Below are 18,481 nucleotides of genomic sequence, written 5' to 3' on the forward strand. Positions count from 1 at the left end.
ATACCGAAAACTGCGTGCTACCTCTGACACATCCCATTGTCTTCCATCTTGCCACCCTGAGACATCAGGAGGGTAATCTTTCTCTACATCTGCACAAGAACCTAATACAGAGACTTATGTGACTGTCTTGGACCTTTTTGGTCTTTACTGGTTGTGCCAATGTTGAGAAATTCTGCTTTTTATCGTTGTATATTAAGCTGTAAGTGCACTGGGGCGTGTCTATGCACTTACACTCCAGGCTCCTTTTATGTCTTCCCACCCTTAGGCCCCTTTCAGACATGATTTTTTTGCCGTCTGTCACAATCCGTCGAATTTTGGAAAAAACGGATCCGGCGACTGATGCCGCTGGATCTGTTTTTTCTCAATGACTTGTATTTGCGATGGATGGCCTAACGTTTCATCCGTCTTACGACGGATCCGTCGAAAATTGTTTGTCCGGCGGACGGAGACAACGGACAAACTAACGTGTTTTTCTATACGTCGAAAAATCGGACAGCGACGGATCCGTCGCCGTCCGTTGTTTGGTAGAATGAAAGCCTATGGGGGCAGGATCCGTCGTAATCCATCAAATGACGAAATCCAATGACCGATTCTGTTTTTTTTTCTTTTCTTTAACTGAGCATGCTCCAATTTATTATTTAATACCAAAACTAGCAAGCCAGTCAGATTCGTCGCATCAGTTTTTCCACAATCTGTGACGGATCCTTGGAGCCAACGTATTGTGACTGACGGCAAAAAACTTATGTGTGAAAGGGGCCTAAGGGTATGTGCGCACGTTGCTTTTTACCTGCTTTTTACCTGCTTTTTTGCTGCTTTTTCTTCTGCGCTGTTTAATGCCAAAATGGATGTGTTCTTCTATTCAAGCAAAGTCTATGGGAATTTGGGTTTCTTGTTCACACTATGTTGTTCAAAATGCTGCCTTTTTGAGGCAGAACTTTGGTCAAAAACTCAGCTTTTCAAAGAAGCAACATGTCAATTGTTTTTGCCATTTGGGTTTTGCACTGCAAAGCTGAGTTTTTGACCAAAGTTCGGCCTCAAAAAGGCAGCATTTTGAACAACATAGTGTGAACAAGAAACCCAAATTCCCATAGACTTTGCTTGAATAGAAGAACACATCCATTTTGGCATTAAACAGCGCAGAAGAAAAAGCAGCAAAAAAGCAGGTAAAAAGCAACGTGCGCACATACCCTAAGGCTAGTTTCACACTTGCCTTGAACGGCATCCGTTGCATTGCGTTGTGTAACGGATGCAACGCATGCGTTGCATATAATGGCACAACGGATGCAACGGATCGTACAAAAAAACGGAAAGCTTTTTTTTTTTTTTTTTCTTTACCTTTACAGTTTTACCGGCAGCAGACTATTGTGAATGATCAGCTGATCACCCGGCGCTCTCACATGCCGGCGGCCGGGCGCTCAGCTGAGCGCTCTCACATGCCGGCGGCCGGGCGCTCAGCTGAGCGCTCTCACATGCCGGCGGCCGGGCGCTCAGCTGAACATTCAGCCACCGAGAGACCAAATAAAGTTTGTGATTTTTTTTTTTTTTTTTTTTTTTTTTAAATTCGCAGTGAGATCCTACGGATTGCGCTGCTCTAAAAAACGTTATATGCTGCATTCGTTCTGCCCGATGCAGCGTCATAATGACGACGCTGCGTCGTCCAGCGGATGCAACGCTGACACTTGCGTTACAGTGCGTTGTCCATAAAAGTCTATGGAGAATAGCGCAGTGCATTAACGGACTGCGCTAGTCTCCATAGTGACGGACTGCGCTGAACACAAGTGTGAAAGTACCCTAAGTTGTATGATTGATGTAAGAGACAGGGGCTCTCGCGTGTGACATCAACTTTGCACCCCGTCCTGAAACCATACGCAGGTCCATCTAGACGTGTGGCGCATGCCACAGATTTTGGGACTGGGCAGAGGTGTGGTGTCTTGGGAAAACTGTTCTCACCCCTGAAAACACAAACAAAAACCACAATGGTCACATTTGGGCCAAGTTCACACATCACTGATTTGTGAGACTGTGTTTTTATTGTCTATCCACAGCAATCTACAAAAAAAAGGCTTTTCGAAATCCCATTCATGTGTTGGTGCAAAAACTTTGAAATTTCACAGCATTCTTTCACTTTCCTGCAATCTACAGCGCACTCCTTCTTCTTCCTTTGCAGATTACAACCTGTTTAACACTTAACACTAGAAGTCCCAGAGAGGGGTCATTTAACATTTCTACCATTGGAACCCTATGGAGCTCGAAATTCCTGGGACTTCTAGTTGTAGAGTGAAATCTACATGTAGGTGTTTTTGCAGGTTTGTGACCAAATCCGCAGCCGAAGTTTTTCTGCAACGTGTGAACATAGCTTTACTTTTTCGATGTGCCGCTTCCGTCGTGGGCCATAGAATAGTGCCTGCCGCAAGTGTTCTTATGCAAACAGTAAGTTCATGTGAAAAATCGCACAATGGCTGGCTTGCTGACCACTATGCGGTCCGTTGCACATACGTACAGCTAACTGACCGAGAACACTTTTGTAATCCCAGCCGAATACTGACAATACATGGGCTGCCACATAAGGAGCCGCTGCCCGGTCACGTGCCGTGTGCCTTCTCTCCAGCTAGAGGCTCAGGCCGCCCTCCCCGCCCATGTGTAGCAGCACCTGCTCCCGATGACAGGTCTATTTTAGGCCTCTCTGGTTCTTGCTTCCCCTCCCCCCACCCTCTGTCACCAGTTTGCCTTTATTCTTTCAGGGAAAACTATAACTGACATCCAAGAAACCACAACAAATGTAAAGGGTCCGAGGCAGCGCTGGACGCCCGTGCACCCAGAAGCGTTCAGCTCGGGGATGATCTGTTATCAGTCCATGGACAGGGCTACAGTTTGATCACAGGGGTCGAATTTGCAGCAGAACTTTCAGTCCAGATTATTTTTTTTTCCCAATATACTAGTAATGTTATGGTTTATATTATTAGAAGATCCCACTCGCAGAGAATTGATCTGCAACCTTACCTTTCATTCTGTTGTTAATCACCATGGATTTAACCATTTGCTATGCAAAGGGTGAAATCTGCTCCAAATCTGCACCATTTGTCCCATCGCAAATGCAGCAATATAGCCATGATTTAATGCTGATATTTGGCGCTACATAACTTCCATAGCAGATGTGCTCTTGGGTATTTTCTGTGGCTCCTGATAGGTGTCTTTTTAGGGGGTGTAACTTGGGGTCTTGCTGAGATTCATTCTCTATAATGGAGGTAGGGTCCCAGAGGTGTCAAACTCAAGGTCCGTGGTCCAAATTCGGCCTAACATCATTTTATGTGGCCCGTGAGGTTAGGACACAAAAGGACCGACTCTTCGCTTTCCCTGTACGGAGAGTCGGATGGAGCAGTGCGGAAGTATGCGCCAGAGCTCATGATTTAGGATGTCTCCCACCCCCTGTGCTGGTGCCGCCCCCTCTATGAAGCTGCTTTCTGGACATCAACATAGCCAATGCTTACCACAGGGGGATAACCAACCCAAGGAGCATGTGCCATTTTGGAATCTTCTAAGTGCTGGCTGTTTCTGCTAAGATCCCAAGACAGCACCGGCTCCTTGTGCTGACATTACCCCCTTTACTAAGCGCTGGCTGTGTCCGCTCACAGGGGTAATGTTGGCACAAGGAGCCGGTGCTGTCTTGGGATCTGAGCGGTTGCAGCCAGTGCTTAGTAGAGGGGGTAATGTTGGTACAAGGAGCGGGTGCCATCTTGGAATATGAGCGGACGCAACCGGCGCTTACTAGAGGGGATGATGTCCACCCGAGGAGCAGGTGCCATCTTTGAAACCAAATGAACACAGACTGCTTTCACACATCCAGTTTTTGCCATCAGGCACGATCCAGCGAAATAACGGATCCGTCGCATCAGTTTTATTCCATGCGTTCCTTCTGTTTTTTGACAGATCTGTTGTGATACTGAGCATGCTCAGTTCAAAAAACCGGAGCAGTCGTTGGATTCCGTCATATGCCGGATGACGACTGATCCGGCGCCCATAGGCTGCCATTATACAACATGTCAGATGGCGCCGGATCCGGTGTGGTCCGTTTTTTTGCCGGAGACAAAAAAGTTGCATACTGCGTCCTTTCCGGCAGCCGAATGAAGAAATTTCGCCGGATCCGGTGGACGCTGCATGCAACGCAAGGCCATCCGGCACAATCTGGCACTAATACAAGTCAATGGGGGAATAAAACGGATCTGGCGCCGGATTGTGCCTGACGGCAAAAACTGGATGTGTGAAAGCAGCCTTAGTCGACACTTTTGTGTGATTCCATCTTTGAATCGGAGCAGACTCGGACAGTACTTAGGGAGCGGTCCATCTAGGACTATGAGGTCTGGCATAGTGGCACTGTCCCTACTGCCTCATTGAAATGTATGAAGCTATCACACTATTGCGAGTCCCGTGGCATATCCATGCACTGCGGTTCGTTCTTGGACCGTGTTTCACAGATGTCTGTATTAGCCCTTGTAAAAGCGGCCCTTTGAAGGCAGTCATAATTCTGATGTAGATCTCAGTGAAAAGGAGTCTTTGTAGGCTGTAATGGGGCTTGTGAACACTCTGTCTATTGCACAGTAAGACCATCCTTCGCCCTAAGAGAAGACTGCCACAGGTTCTTATATATTAGGTTGTATTACACATCGTGTTCTGAGTATGGACCGGCCGTGGTCTCCGGACCTGAGCTCCACAGTTGGATATATAAGAGGCTTTGGAGTTCTGGATAGGAGACCCGCAGCCGGTCCGGACATCACAGTGCATTTTCAGACCGTGAATGTCCAACGTGAGAAACCGTCCTTATTTGTGTACAAAGACACCGAACCACTGATGTAGTTACAAGGTTAACATTGACCATGTCACCTTCCTCTGCACCATGCGGCCTTCACTTCTGACTTGTAATCTGGATGCCCCACTTGATTTTTTTCCATACAAGAATTGTTATCTCATGGCTACATCTTGTATATTTCCTTCCAATGCTTTGTCCAGCAGGCAGCTAAGCCTCTCTTTGCACTGATAAGGGGCAAGAAGTCTGAAACAGCAGTCTGTATATAATGTTTTGTTGCAAGGGTTTGTAAGGGTATGCGCACACAGTGTTCTTAGGCTAGTTTCACACTTGCGTTGGACGACTTCTGTAGCTTTGCGTTGTGTGACGGATGCATTTTTTTTAATTTTTTTTTTTTTCTTTACAGTTTACCGGCAGCAGACTATTGTGAATGCTCAGCTGATCGCTCTCCCATGCCGGCGGCCGGGCGCTCAGCTGATCGCTCTCCCATGCCGGCGGCCGGGCGCTCAGCTGAGCGCTCTCCCATGCCGGCGGCCGGGCGCTCAGCTGAGCGCTCTCCCATGCCGGCGGCCGGGCGCTCAGCTGAGCGCTCTCCCATGCCGGCGGCCGGGTGCTCAGCTGAATGTTCAGCCACCGAGAAACAAAATAAAGAATCTGTGATTTTTTTTTTTTTTTTTTATAAAAAAAAAAAAAAAAAAAGCATGCGCAGTGAAAAATAAAGGTGTCCGTCGCTCAAAAAAAGGTTACATGCTGCGTTCCTTCCGCCCGACACAGCGTCAAAATTACGACGCTGCATCGTCCAGCGGATGCAACGCTGACACTTGCGTTACAGTGCGTTGTCCATACAAGTCTATGGAGAATAGCACAGTGTGTTAACGGACTGCGCTATTCTCCATAGTGACGGACTGCGCTGAACGCAAGTGTGAAAGTAGCCTAAGACAACTGTCCGATGAATGAACACATCACTGCTTTTAACGTCTTCACGATTTCCCAACCCTGAAGTGGTTAAAAGAAAGTGACAATAATGTCGTTTTTTTTTTACATCACTGCATTACAATTGCTTTTTCAGGCATTGTCTACACCAGGGGTGGGGAACCTCCGGCCCGCGGGCCGCATGCGGCCCGCCATGACCTTTTATGCGGCCCCCGGGCACATTCCCGGGGGCTGTAGTGCTGGGGCTGCCAGCCCTTTAAATGACCACATGCACTGTTTAGGAGAACCAATGGGCTCTCCCGCTGTCCAGTAGCGTAATCAGCGGTGTGTGCCCGCCCCTCTGTCCCCTCGTGCTGTGTGTGCCCGCCCCTCTGCCCTCTGGAGCGATCTGCCCGCCCCTCTTTCTCCTCGTGCGGTGTGCCCGCCCCTCTGCCTTCCGGAGCGATCTGCCCCCTCTGCATTGGGCGCGATGTGCCCGCCCCTATGTCCTATCGTGTGGTGTGACCGCACCTTTCAACTCCAGAGCGATCTGCCCGCCCCTCTGCCCTCCGGCCTGCACTGTCTCCGGCGCTGTGTGTGCGCGCCTGCACTCTGCTCCCCGTCCAGTACTTTGTGTACCCTCCCCCCAGAGTTGTGTGCAACGATCAGTGCTGTGTCTCTCACCCCATGCTGTCTATCACCTCAGGTTTGTGGCTCCCCGGTAATGTCAGGGCTCTGCAGGTGCTGTGTGCAGAGCCTTGACATTACTGGGGGGCAGTGCTGTGTGCTCTCCCAATGCTGTGCATCACCCCCAGTGTTGTGTTCCCCCAGTGATGTCTGTGCCCCCCTCAGTGATGGCTTTGCCCCCAGCTCCTCTTGTGATGTGTATGTCCCCCAGCCCCTCTTGCGTTCTGTATGCCCCCCAGCACCTCTTGTGTTGTGTATGCCCCCCAGTGTCTCCTGTTATGTGTATGCCCCCCAGCATCTCTTGCGTTGTGTATGCCCCCAGTGTCTCCTGTTATGTGTATGCCCCCCAGCCCCTCTTGTGGTGTTTGCCTTCAGCGTCTCCTGTGACTTACATATCACATTGGAGATGCTGGGGGCATATACATCACAGGAGACACTGGGGACATACACAACACAGGAGGGGCTGTGGGCATTTACATCACAGGAGGGGCTGGGAGCATATATAGCTCCTCATGTGATGTATGTGCCTCCAGTGTCTCCTGTGTTGTGTATATACAGCAGTCCCAGCGTTTCCTTTCTGCTGTGTATACGTCAGTCCCAGCGTTTTCAATGTGATGTATATGCCCCCAGCCCCTCCAGTGATGTATGTGCCTTCAGTGACTCCTGTAATGTATATAGAGCAGTCCCAGTGTCTCCTATGTGCTGTGTGTACCTCCAGTGTCTCCTATGTGCTGTGTGTGCCTCCAGTGTCTCCTATGTGCTGTGTGTGCCTCCAGTGTCTCCTATGTGCTGTGTGTGCCTCCAGTGTCTGCTATGTGTTGTGTGTGCCTCCAGTGTCTCCTATGTGCTGTGTGTGCCTCCAGTGTCTGCTATGTGCTGTGTGTGCCTCCAGTGTCTCCTATGTGTTGTGTGTGCCTCCAGTGTCTCCTATGTGTTGTGTGTACCTCCAGTGTCTCCTATGTGTTGTGTGTACCTCCAGTGTCTCCTATGTGCTGTGTGTGCCTCCAGTGTCTCCTATGTGCTGTGTGTGCCTCCAGTGTCTCCTATGTGCTGTGTGTGCCTCCAGTGTCTGCTATGTGTTGTGTGTGCCTCCAGTGTCTCCTATGTGCTGTGTGTGCCTCCAGTGTCTGCTATGTGCTGTGTGTGCCTCCAGTGTCTCCTATGTGCTGTGTGTGCCTCCAGTGTCTGCTATGTGCTGTGTGTGCCTCCAGTGTCTCCTATGTGTTGTGTGTGCCTCCAGTGTCTCCTATGTGTTGTGTGTACCTCCAGTGTCTCCTATGTGTTGTGTGTGCCTCCAGTGTCTCCTATGTGTTGTGCGTGCCTCCAGTGTCTCCTATGTGTTGTGCGTGCCTCCAGCGTCTCCTATGTGTTGTGCGTGCCTCCAGCGTCTCCTATGTGATGTATATGATTTAGCAAATATTATCACAAAGAGTTGACTGCGCTTCAGACCTAGACAGAAAAGCAGTTGTGAGAAGAAACATGATTAGTATCATCCAACATCACAGCCGCACCAAAGAGAAGCCGCTCCGGCCGACACAGTAGGGTTGAGTTAATTGTTTGACCAAATATAGCCGGGTAATTTTCACATTGATAATTTTGTGCGGCCCCCGAAGGTTGGTAGAAATTTCTAAATGGCCCCCGGCTGAAAAAAGGTTCCCCACCCCTGGTCTACACCTATTCTAAAGGGTCAGCTGCTGACCTGCACGGTGGCCAGCTCCAGTAGGTGGCACTAGTGAGTTTTCTTTTAAAAAAAAAAAAAATCACATTTGCATGTACAGTGGAACCTTGGTTTACAAGCATAGCGTAATCCGGTCTGGGAGTGTGCTTGTAAACCAAGTTACTCGTCTAGCAAAGCAAAATTTCCCATAGGAAATAATGCAAGCTCGAGACAATTGGTTCCACAACTTGTTCAATGTCCCATCCTGGTCCCCTATTGTGCCATTCCCTCACACACACAAACACACATACACACACACATATATTATGCTCACATTACATTCCGTTCCATCGCTCGCCTCCTGGTTCTTGTAGTCCGCCGGTACAGGATGTGTATCGGGTAACTATCATGACAATGCCGGAGCTTCCGCTAATGTCAAAGGCAGGAGCCGCTTCCCTCTGGTCAGCGCGCTGCCTTTGAGAAGCGACTGACAGCGGAAGCTCCTGCATCGGTCATGATGGTTACCTGATTCACATCCTGTACCGGTGAACTACAAGAACAAGGAGGCTGGCGATGGAACGAAAGGTAAGGTGAGCATAATGTGTGTGTGTGTGTGTGTGTGTGTGTGTGTGTGTGTTTGTGCGGACTGCAAGAGCGGGTCAGAGCGCGGTGGAAGTACGGAACCGGAAGTGTGTGCGGTGAGTATTTGCTCGTACGGCAAAGATTGGTTGTGAATGGAGTTACAAATTTACAGCAAGCTTTGCTCATATAGCGAAATACTTGCACACCAAGTTACTCGTAAACCGAGGTTCCACTGTATTTCCCCCAGGGGCATTGCCTGTGAGACCCCATACACAGCGTTCCTATCCCTAAACTTACATTTCTTTAGCCGTTCTCGTGACTTATCATGTCGGTGCTGGGGTTTTATCCAGTTATAAGCCAGAAAAGTTGGATAGTGTGACAGCTGTTAACCTGTAAGGCTATGTGCGCACGTTGCGTACTAGCCCTGCAGATATTTCTGCAGCGATCTGAAGAGCACATGTGCGCTTTAGATCGCTGCAGAAATGTCCGTAGTGAGCGCCGATTCCATGCGCTCTGCCTGCAGCTCCTCCCATAGACAGAGCAGGAGCTGCCGGCAAAGCGCAGGAAAGAAGTGACATGTCACTTCTTTTTGCGCAGCGCTTCGGCAGTAGCCGAAGCGCTGCGCTCTGAGACGCCACGTGCGCACGGCCCCTGCACAATCTCCATAGACTGTGCAGGGGACGCAGGACGCATGCAGTTACGCTGCGCTGCAAAGCGCAGCGTAACTGCATGAATTTACGCAACGTGCGCACATAGCCTAAATGCGCCCAGTGTGAGTGTCACTTCCCATCCCCTTCGTGACACTTAGATGTGCAGCATTGTTGGACTCTGGACTGGAGACTTTTTTCCTATATAGAATGGGTGCGTCACAGGTAAAAAGTTATGCAAACGACACTTTTCTATTCCATTTGTCAGAAATCATCTACCTGATAGATAACGGCCATGATTCGTCCTGTTTATCTGTTCCCAGGAAAGCTGGGTGATCAGCGCTATGGTGGGCACAGCACGGGTGGTCAGCGCTATGGTGGGCACAGCACGGGTGATCAGCGCTATGTTGGGCACAGCACGGGTGATCAGCGCTATGGTGGGCATAGCACGGGCGCTCTTGAATTGCAAATTTTGAGAATAGTATGGCCTTCTCCATATCTGTCCATTACTAAGCAGGAGTGACGTTCCTCGTGGGACCTGTGCTGGCAGCCATATGGGAGGACGTCACCCAGCTTTCCCAGCACCAGATAAGCAGCAGCTGAAGACATCGACCTGAAAGTATATAACGGCCGTTACATTAGGATGTTGGCAAATACCTTTTCCTGTTAGATATTGAGTAACTAGTTAGTTAAAGTTTGAGTGCAAAGGCTATCGGAGGGATTCCCTGCTATAAAAGTGAAGTGCTGAGCTGCTGATAGCCAGATGATTAGTACCTGTTGGAGTAACTGTTGACTTTTATTTTTCCCGTCTCTCTGTAGCCGTACGGAAACATGAACCCACAAATGGCAATGATGGGACAGACCATGGCACCCAATGTACATGGCGGCTTCTATGGACAACCTCAGTATCCTGCAGGAGATCCGATGTGGGGATACTTCACAGCAGTGGCCGGCCAGGTAAGAGCTTACACAACCTGTTTGTTCTCTAGGGCAGGGCCTGCATTCACCGACTTCACCATTATCCTATTGACAGCTTCCCTTTAACCCATTGCCAACAGCAATGTATGCGTTATATTGTATTTCAGGTGTATGGGGCCGACTCAGTAGCTCCATATAATAATAATAATAATAATTTTATTCATTTATATAGCGCTATTAATTCCACAGCACTTTACATACATTGGCAACACTGTCCCCATTGGGGCTCACAATCTAGAGTCCCTATCTGTATGTCTTTGGAGTGTGGGAGGAAACCAGAGTACCCGGAGGAAACCCACGCAAACACGGGGAGAACATACAAACTCCTTGCAGATGGTGTCCTTGGTGGGATTTGAACCCAGGACCCCTGCGCTGCAAGACTGCAGTGCAAACCACTGAGCCACCACAAGACTGCAGTGCAAACCACTGAGCCACCGTGCCGCCCATATGACTAGCTTTGGCTTTATGCCACTGCCTCTTAACAATACCGATCGCTGCAGTTTAAATTAAATGTTGCTTTCAGTTAATGGGAGTTGTCCCATCTAAAACGACAAGTCTGCAGTGACTCTCGTGTGCCGCTCTGTCACCGCAGACTTGTGGATCCTCACATTGTGCGCTGCGAAGGTTCTCCAATGTCCGAGTCGGGGAAGCAAGGGGTTACTTTCACAATTGTACTGACCTGGATAATAATATTCCGAGGTCATTTTTACTTTACATATAAGTCTGTAAATATAAAACACAATACCGGCAATTTTTAATTTTTTTTTCTTTATCGTTCCTATGGGAGACCCAGACATTGGGTGTATAGCTTCTGCCTCCGGAGGACACACACAGTACTACACTCAAAAGTGTAGCTCCTCCCTCTGAGCTTATACACCCCCTGGAGAACCAGATCTAGCCAGTTTATCGCTTTGTGTTCAGGAGGCATACATCCACACATGCATTCTCATCTGATTTTTCATTTTTGGAAAGAGTTTGAAGAAAAGCGGGTCCAAGCCTGGACCCCCGGCATGTCCCTTCTCCACCCCACTGTGTCGGCGGTGCTGTTAAGGTTGATTCCAAGGCTGGAGCCTTACATGCCGTGCTCCTTCACCATCCCTCCTGGGCTCTGGCTTGAAGTGGGAGCCAGCACGGTTCTCCATGCTTGGCAGGAGACCGGTCTCCATCCGTAGCCCTTCAGGATCCTGCTGGACCGGAGCACTCATCCCCAGGGACTTGGAACCCTGCGTCTCAGCAAGCTAAGTACCTGAGACGTTTATATATTGGGGGTCCCTGTACTTTATTGTTGTGGGAGAGTGTGCTGAGTGAGTTTTATGACATTTCCGGCGGGTTCTCTGGCTGTCGCCTGAGAACCGCGCCGATGGTGCCTGCGCGCCGGCCGCACCGCTCAAATTTAGGCCCCGGCTTCGCCGGAGGCCTACTTTCGGTTTCACTGCCCTCGCATGTCATTCATGCAGAGGGACAGCGCGGCTCCGCCCAGCGGCCGTTCTGCACAGGGGAGGGACACTCCTCACTGGGTACATGTCTCCTCCCCTGTAAGTCTCTATGGCCCTCCAGATCCCGCTCCCAGAGTGAGTCCCGCCCCCTCTCTTCGCTCCGGCGGCCATTTTCTCAGCGTTTTTCCCTGCGATCAGCACTGGTCTGCAGCATCCTTGCTGAGGTGCTTGGGGGTCCGGGCTTCGGGATCTGGAGGGCACACAACACCGCTCCAGCGGTCTACGTAAGCCACAACCTCTGGTTGTGGGCCTCTGTATATACTCTCTAGCGGTCACTCTGGCAGAGCCCCCACTCCAGCAGCATGTCTCACACGAGGAGCAAGGCTCCAAAGCTGTATTCAGTATGCACTGCATGTAAGCTCCTACTGCCTGAACCGAGCACCTATCCACATTGTGATGCCTGCTCTAACCTGACGATGCCTCAGCCTGGAATCGCACCCCCAGTGGTCTCTCCGGCTGCTCCGGCTCCTGTGGCTGAACCCCCAGCTTGGGTAGAATCCTTATCTAGGTCTATCTCCCAGTCTTTTGCCGACTCCATGGGACAGCTGTCCAGGACTTTGCTGAACATGCATCAGCCCCCTTCACAGGGTGCCTCTGCTGCTAGGGCTCTCTCAGGACCGGAGCTCACAGAGGATTCATCATCTGGTCCCAGACCCCGTCCTCCTAAGAGGAGACGCAGGGCTCCCTCTCCTTCCTCGTCCCGCGGCTCTTTTTCAGAAGCTGACTCGCAGGACGAGGAGGATGCCTTTACAGGGGGCTCGGAGGCTAACTCCATGTGCCCCATTGATCTGTCCGAAAGTAACTCAGATGTTAGTGATTTGATTGCGTCCATTAATTCTGTACTGGACCTCAATCCGCCAGTATCAGAGGAGCAACCCTCTCTGGCAGAAAAGCACCAGTTTACCTCGCCTAAGAGGACAAAGAGTGTGTTCTTTAACCACTCCAGTTTTCAGGCCGCTGTGACCAAGCCCAGGGCCTGTCCTGACAAACGCTTCCCAAAGCGTGGTTCTGATGACCGTTTTCCCTTTCCACCTGAGGTGGTCAAGGAGTGGGCTTATTCACCAAAGGTAGACCCCCCGGTGTCTAGACTCTCAGCCCGGACCGTGGTATCAGTGGCTGATGGCACCTCTCTTAAGGATTCCACTGACCGCCAGGTTGACCTTCTGGCCAATTCTGTATATGAGACGGCAGGGGCCTCGTTCTCCCCAACTTTTGCAGCAGTGTGGGCTCTCAAAGCCATCTCTGCTTCTCTAGAGGAGATGCATTCCCTCGCCAGGGAATCTATGCCCGAAATGGTTACCTTAACTTCCCAAGCTTCAGCTTTTTCATCCTATGCCATGTCTGCCATGCTGGAGGCTTCTCACCGCACTGCGGTGGCTTCGGCTAATTCCCTTGCTATCTGCAGGATCTTGTGGCTTCGAGAGTGGAAGGCAGATGCTTCTTCAAAGAAGTACCTTGCTGGTCTCCCTTTTGCTGGGTCCAGGCTGTTCGATGAACAGCTGGATGAAATTATTAAGGAAGCTACTGGCGAGAAGAGTACTTCCATGCCACAAACCAAAACCAGGAAACCTGTCCAGGGTAGGAATCAGTCGAGGTTTCGTTCCTTTCGTTCCTCCAACTGGTCGTCCTCTAAGCCCTCGGCCTCGTCCACTAACTCTGCCAAGGACCAAAAATCCAACTGGCGCACAAAAGCGCGTCCACAGAAGACCGCAGCAGCTGCTGCCACTAAGGCAGCCTCCTCTTGACTATCTGTCCGCGCCAGCAACGTCCTTAGTCGGTGGCAGGCTCTCCCACTTTGGCGACGCGTGGTTTCAACACGTCTCCGATCAGTGGGTGCGGGATATCATCTCCCACGGCTACAGGATAGAATTCTCTTCCAACCCGCCAAACAGATTTTTTCTGTCAACTCCCCCCTGCTCCAAGGCCGCCGCCTTCTCGCAGGCCGTGGCATCCTTGCAGGCCAACGGAGTAATTGTACCGGTTCCCGCCCGGGAACGGTTCAGAGGTTTCTACTCAAATCTCTTCCTAGTCCCCAAAAAGGACGGTTCCTTCCGGCCCATCCTGGATCTCAAGCTTCTCAACAAGCATGTTCAGGTGCGGCATTTTCGCATGGAGTCTCTGCGATCAGTCATTGCCTCAATGACCCAAGGAGATTTCCTGGCATCCATTGACATCAGAGATGCCTATCTGCATGTGCCAATTGCAGTTTCACACCAGCGTTGGCTACGTTTTGCAATCGGAGAGGATCATTTCCAATTCGTGGCTCTTCCCTTCGGGTTAGCCACGGCCCCTCGGGTATTCACCAAGGTCATGGCAGCAGTGGTTGCGGTTCTGCACCTCCAGGGGTTGGCAGTGATTCCTTACCTGGACGACCTTCTAGTCAAGGCTTCATCCAGCGCAGACTGTCAGCGGAGTGTCTCGCTCACTCTCTCCACTCTAGCTCAATTCGGGTGGCTTGTCAATCTGCCCAAATCCACTCCGACCCAGAGGCTCACGTACCTAGGGATGCAGTTCGAGACTCTGCCGGCACTTGTGAAGTTGCCCTTAATCAAACAGCAGTCCCTCCAACTGGCGGTGCGCTCTCTGCTGAGGCCCCGCCGTTATTCCATCAGGCACCTGATGCAGGTGCTGGGTCAGATGGTGGCGTCAATGGAGGCTGTTCCCTTTGCCCAGTTCCATCTGCGTCCACTGCAGCTGGACATTCTCCGCTGTTGGGACAAGCGGCCTTCCTCCTTGCACAGGTTAGTGGCTCTGTCGCCACAGACCAGGAGCTCTCTTCAGTGGTGGCTTCGGCCCCTCTCTCTGTCTCAGGGATGCTCCTTCCTGGCCCCGTCCTGGGTGATCCTCACCACGGATGTCAGTCTATCCGGCTGGGGAGCGGTATGTCTCCACCGCCGAGCACAGGGCACTTGGACTCCGTCCGAGTCAGCCCTCTCGATCAATGTGCTGGAAACCAGAGCTGTGCTTCTGGCTCTCCTAGGTTTTTACCACCTATTGGCGGGCAAGCACATCCGAGTCCAGTCAGACAACGCGACAGCGGTTGCCTACATCAATCACCAAGGCGGGACACGCAGCCGCCTGGCAATGTTGGAGTCCTCCGTCCATTGAAGGATGCGTTGTACCTCCAAGTGCACCATATCCGCAGTCCACATCCCAGTCGTGGAAAACTGGGAGGCAGATTATCTCAGCCGTCAAACCGTGGACAGTGGCGAGTGGTCCCTGCATCCGGCAGTGTTTCAGTCAATCTGCCGCAAGTGGGGCACTCCGGAAGTGGACCTAATGGCATCCCGTCACAACAACAAGGTTCCGGTTTACGTGGCTCGCTCCCACGATCCTCAGGCATTCGCCGCGGACGCTCTGGTTCAAGACTGGTCCCATTTCGTCTGTCCTACGTGTTTCCCCCTCTAGCTCTCTTGCCCAGGGTTCTGCGCAAGATCAGAATGGAGGGCCGTCGAGTCATCCTCATTGCTCCGGACTGGCCCAGGCGAGCTTGGTACCCAGACCTGCTCCATTTGTCCGTAGAGGTGCCGTGGCATCTTCCGGACCGTCCAGACCTTCTCTCACAAGGTCCGTTTTTCCGCCAGAATTCTGCGGCTCTCAGATTGACGGTGTGGCTCTTGAGTCCTGGATCTTGACGGCTTCTGGTATCATCTCCACTATGACTCGGGCCCGTAAGTCTTCCTCTGCCAAGATCTATCACAGGACTTGGAAAATGTTCCTGTCCTGGTGTCGCTCTTCCGGCCATGCTCCTTGGCCTTTTTCCTTGCCGACCCTTCTGTCTTTTCTACAGTCCGGTCTGCAGCTGGGACTGTCCCTCAACTCTCTCAAGGGACAAGTCTCTGCTCTGTCAGTGCTGTTCCAGCGGCGTCTCGCCCGGCTTGCTCAGGTCCGCACCTTCATGCAAGGTGCGTCTCACATCATTCCGCCTTACCGGCGGCCCTTGGATCCCTGGGACCTCAATTTGGTTCTCACGGTTTTGCAGAAACCCCCCTTTGTGCCTCTTAGGGAGGTTTCTTTGTTTCGTCTTTCACAGAAAGTGGTCTTTCTAGTGGCCATAACTTCCCTCAGGAGAGTCTCTGATTTGGCTGCGCTCTCTTCGGAGTCACCTTTTTTGGTTTTTCATCAAGACAAGGTGGTTCTCCGTCCGAATCCGGACTTTCTCCCTAAGGTGGTTTCTCCTTTCCACCTTAACCAGGACATTACCCTACCTTCCTTTTGTCCGGCTCCTGTTCATCGCTTTGAAAAAGCGTTGCATACTCTGGATCTGGTGCGTGCTCTCCGGATCTATGTGTCTCGCACCGCTGCTCTTAGGCGGTGCATCTCTCTTTTTGTGCTAACCACAGGTCGGCGTAAGGGCCTCTCTGCTTCTAAGCCGACCTTAGCCCGTTGGATTAGGTCGACCATTTCGGATGCCTACCAGTGTTCTCAGGTGCCTCCCCCGCCGGGGATCAAGGCACACTCGACCAGAGCTGTCGGTGCCTCTTGGGCTTTCAGGCACCAGGCTACGGCTCAGCAAGTCTGTCAGGCTGCCACTTGGACTAGCCTGCATACCTTTTCAAAGCACTACCAAGTGCATGCTCATGCTTCGGCAGATGCGAGCTTGGGCAGACGCATCCTTCAGGAGGCTGTCGCCCATTTGTGAAGTTAGGCTCTGCCTACTTCTCAGTTTTTCTGTTTATTCCCACCCATGGACTGCTTTGAGACGTCCCATTGTCTGGGTCTCCCATAGGAACGATAAAGAAAAAGAGAATTTTGTTTACTTACCGTAAATTCATTTTCTTATAGTTCCGTATTGGGAGACCCAGCACCCTCCCTGTTGCCTGTTGGCAGTTTCTTGTTCCGCATGTTATCACCGGCTGTTGTCGTGGACAGAGTCTCCGGTTGTTCCGGTTCTTGCTCTGTTCTACTTGTGGGTGGCTATTCTCCTTCAGCTTTTGCACTAAACTGGCTAGATCTGGTTCTCCAGGGGGTGTATAAGCTCAGAGGGAGGAGCTACACTTTTGAGTGTAGTACTTTGTGTGTCCTCCGGAGGCAGAAGCTATACACCCAATGTCTGGGTCTCCCAATACGGAACTATAAGAAAAAGAATTTACGGTAAGTAAACAAAATTCTCTTTTTTTTAAATTTTATTTTTTATTTTTTTTTTTTTATATTTTTTTCTATTTCATCTCATTTGGAATTTAATTTTACTCTATTTACATCACAAAAAAAAATGTAATTAAAAATTACAACTATAAAAGAGGGAAAAAAATCCTGCCTTTTCATCTTTCTGGATAAAATTAACTCTTTGTATTGGCGTAGCAGTGGCATCTCCCTCCATGCCTCAGTCCGTACTGCTGTAGTTATTACTGGGCTGACACGGAGTGACCCCCGGTGGGTTGGCTGCAGCTTCTGGGTATTTTCTTGATTTTCCCCTACTCTTCATTTGGAGCCGATCTCCTGGTATCTCTCTTCGCTTTCATTGTAGTTTGGGGCAGTACATTTTAGTTCCTTCTGAAGCCGACCTGACCGTTCACCAGAAACCTGTAGCTCTGCTGCTCTAATGCTTTTTGCAATAGCAATTCCCTTTCTAGTAAATGATCAGTGTCGCATGATTACATCATTTCCTACATGAGGAAATCCTAGCGCTGCTCGGGCCGTAGTTCTGTCTGTCCTTTTAGATATACGTCTCCATTTACGCCGTTGTTAGATCCTTCACTGCAGACTCCAGCACGCATGCTGCAGAATCACTGCAAAAAGTCCCTTTTGCAAAGAAGTTTTAATAGAACTTTTCCACCAGTTGGCTGTCTCCCAGCACAGATGTGGTTATAAATTTAAGAGGCGCCCCGAAAAAGATCAATAAAACTTAAAAACTCACTGTCAGATTGGCATAGTGGGCTCACTGACTGATTCTCTGTTATCTCATACTGCAGCCAGCAATAAAAAAAAAAAACTCATCACAAACCCCATAGGGGGCAAGCCGTGCAACATCTATAAAGAACCCCCAATTGAAATGTATTTATTTACTTTTTTTTTTAAAAGTGGCACAAGGCTTTCTTAGGGGTACTTCTCACATAGCGAGATCGCCGCTGAGTCACAGGTTTTGTGACGTACCAGTGAGCTCATCAGCGATCTCGCTGTGTGTGACACTGAGCAGCGACCTGGCCCCTGCTGTGAGATCGCTGCTCGTTACACACAGTGCTGGTTCATTTTTTGCTCTTGGGTCTCCCGCTGTGCAGCACGCATCGGCGTGTTTGACTGCAGGAGACCTATGAGCATTGACTATGTAAGCAGCGTACGCTGGTAACCAAGGTAAATATCGGGTAACTAAGCAAAGCGCTTTGCTTGGTTACCCGATATTTACCCAGGTTACCAGCGTTCGCTGCTTACAGGCTGCCGGCACTGGCTCCCTGCACACATAGCCAGGGTAAATATCGGGTAACTAAGCAAAGTGCTTTGCTTAGTAACCCGATGTGTACCATAGGTACGTGTACAGGGAGCCAGCGCTGGCAGCCTGTAAGCGGTGTACGCTGGTAACCAGGGTAAATATCGGGTAACCAAGCAAAGCGCTTTGCTTAGTTACCCAATATTTACCCTGGTTACCAAGCGCAGCATCGTTACACAGGTCGCTAGTGAGATCTGCCTGGTTCACAGCTCACCAACGACCATGTAGCGACGTACCAGCAATCCGTACCAGGTCGGATCGCTGGTGGAATAGTTGGTGCGTCGCTACGTGTGACTG

The 18,481-nt window shown here is 50.6% G+C and overlaps 1 protein-coding gene across 1 annotated transcript in view; it reads left to right on the plus strand.

Moving 5' to 3' along the window:
• The window catches only part of GCA (grancalcin), a 66,224-nt gene that overhangs the window by 19,715 nt on the left and 28,028 nt on the right, over positions 1–18,481 (plus strand). The window contains exon 2 of the mRNA XM_075318842.1: positions 10,106–10,243. Coding sequence (XP_075174957.1) covers positions 10,106–10,243 — 138 coding nt within the window. The remainder of the gene's footprint in view (positions 1–10,105; positions 10,244–18,481) is intronic.

This window comes from Anomaloglossus baeobatrachus, chromosome 7, assembly GCF_048569485.1.
Source record: "Anomaloglossus baeobatrachus isolate aAnoBae1 chromosome 7, aAnoBae1.hap1, whole genome shotgun sequence".
NCBI lineage: Eukaryota > Metazoa > Chordata > Amphibia > Anura > Aromobatidae > Anomaloglossus > Anomaloglossus baeobatrachus.